Genomic DNA, 2,044 nt, shown 5'->3' with positions numbered 1-2,044 from the left:
CCCTGGGGATCATGGAGCTGGGGTCCTGCCCTCCCACAGTGGGGCACCCCCAAGGGCTAGAGCTGCTGTGTGCCAGCGGGCAGCCTGGCAGTGGGAGGATGCCGGGACGAGGGTACCAGCACCTGCAAGGGTGCTCAGCCTGGTCCTCAATACCCTGAGTGGAGGGAGCCGCCCCCAGCCACCCATGGGGCAGCACCCTTGCCCAGCCCCTGCCCCACATGCAGTCAAGGACCCCAGAGCAGACAGAGTCCGGCCTGGCTGGGACACCCAGTCCCAGGCTGGTGGAAGTCCCAGTGCCCAGCATCTGCCCAGATCTCACCCCCCCATGCTGCTGCGTAGGGATGCAGGCACGGAGCAAGGAGGGACGCATTCCCAACCAGAGCCCCCGTCCCCTCCCCGCAGCCCCAGGGACTGCTCAAGGAGGAAAGCCTGATCCCAAGGGGATGTGAGGAGCAGGGATTGGAAGTTCAGCCGGGTTTAATCCCACCCGAGGGCTTATTCAGCACTGATGGTTATCAAAAATAGTAGTGGCTTAATGGCCCTAAATCCCTGCCATGGGCTGCACAGCTGGAGCCCGAGGCCTGCGCCTGCCTGGGAAGGCACGCAGGGAGCGTGGGCAGGGGCACTCACGTGGTCTTCTCCTCCAGGTTGAGGAAGGTCTGGATGACGAGAGGCACTTCGGATTTAACAATGTACAGGTAGCTGGACATGGCTGTGGGGCAGAGCAAGGTCATGCTGCGCCGGCCGTCCCATGTCCTCCCCCCAGCACTACCAGGCGCCCCCCAAGCCCTGCCCTCACCTCCGATGTTCTGCAGCGTGATGGCAATGGCCGCAGCCAGCTTCCCCGGCGTGCCGAAGGCTCGGTAGCCCAGCTGCTCGTAGGCACGGATGCCTGCGGGACAGGGAGCGGTGGCAGGGTGAGGGTCAGGAGGGGAAACCCCCCGGGCGCAGACCCACCGTGGACGTGGCACTCACCCACGATGCCAGAGGACTTGAGCAGCAGGTGGATGGAGTAGCTGGAGAGCAGGGCCACTGCTGTCAGGAGGAAGCTGCGGGAGGACAGCTCTGTCACCAGTGGGTCACAGCACTGGGCTCGGACACAGCCGTAGGGCAAACCCCGCACGGGCAGGCTCTGCCTGCAGGTAGACGTCCTGGCAGACCACCCAGCCCCTCGCCCTGTCATCAGCTGGGCACTGATGGGGCGGAGGGGCCACGGGTGGGAGGCTGTGGGTCTGTGTCCCCACGCCCAAAGGGAGCCAGCACCCGCCTCCTTCGGGCCATGTGGGAAAATCTAGTGGTGTATTAAGGAAGTCAAGCCTTCATCATCCTCCTCCTCAGTGGGGCACAGAGCTCATGCCAGGGACAGGCATTGCTCAGGCAGCAGGGGACCGGTCTCTGTGTCACTCTGAGCTGGGCACCCCTTTCTCACCTGCAACCCCAGCACCCACCCATCCCCTTGGAGGAGCTCCCTCCCGGAGCCCCCAGCCCGAGTCCCCGTGGGTGCACGGCACTTACAGGAAGAGGATGATGCCGGTGTTGGCCATGGCGTAGGCCAGCCCCAGGATGCCGCTGCCCATGATGGCGTTGCTCAGGTTGAAGACAGACATCCCAAAAGAAGTCTTCCCTTCGAACTGCACACGAGACATGACGGGGAGGGGATGCACTGGGCACCAGCCGCTCCCCTCCGGCCCCCCATACTGCCCGTGCCAATACTCACATCGGTGAAGTGCGTCTGCTTCTTCTCGGCGCCGTGGGGCAGGAACTCCTCCATCTCTGCTGTGCCAGACTGATTCTCCTCAAACCTGGCCAGGGAGGGAGCAGGGTGAGGCTGAAGCAGAGCCCTGGCCCCCCATAGCATGCCCAGCAGCAGCCAGGAGGACCCCCAAAGCCCCCGGCACACCCGCTTGTCCCAGGACCCCTACCTGTCACCCGCCAGCGAGGGGATGGCGGAGGCGGTGAGCGCGGCTGAGTGCTTCCCATTGGGCACCAGCTCCACCATCTCGGCCTGGAGGGGCACGTCTGTGGCATCCATGGCTGGGAGACG

The 2,044-nt window shown here is 64.8% G+C and overlaps 1 protein-coding gene across 1 annotated transcript in view; it reads right to left on the bottom strand.

Moving 5' to 3' along the window:
* Positions 1-2,032, bottom strand: part of SLC38A3 (solute carrier family 38, member 3) — a gene marked incomplete at its 3' end in the record, with an annotated part of 4,546 nt that extends 2,514 nt beyond the window's left edge. Inside the window, exons 1-6 of the mRNA XM_010148309.1 lie at positions 1,923-2,032; positions 1,718-1,802; positions 1,516-1,631; positions 976-1,049; positions 800-892; positions 631-712 (exon numbers count right to left, since the gene is read on the bottom strand). Of these exons, the coding sequence (XP_010146611.1) occupies positions 631-712; positions 800-892; positions 976-1,049; positions 1,516-1,631; positions 1,718-1,802; positions 1,923-2,032 (560 nt within the window). The remainder of the gene's footprint in view (positions 1-630; positions 713-799; positions 893-975; positions 1,050-1,515; positions 1,632-1,717; positions 1,803-1,922) is intronic.
* Positions 2,033-2,044: the final 12 nt, after the last annotated feature.

This window comes from Eurypyga helias, unplaced genomic scaffold (assembly GCF_000690775.1).
Source record: "Eurypyga helias isolate BGI_N326 unplaced genomic scaffold, ASM69077v1 scaffold38393, whole genome shotgun sequence".
Lineage (NCBI taxonomy): Eukaryota > Metazoa > Chordata > Aves > Eurypygiformes > Eurypygidae > Eurypyga > Eurypyga helias.
This window is presented reverse-complemented; position numbering and strand designations above follow the sequence as displayed.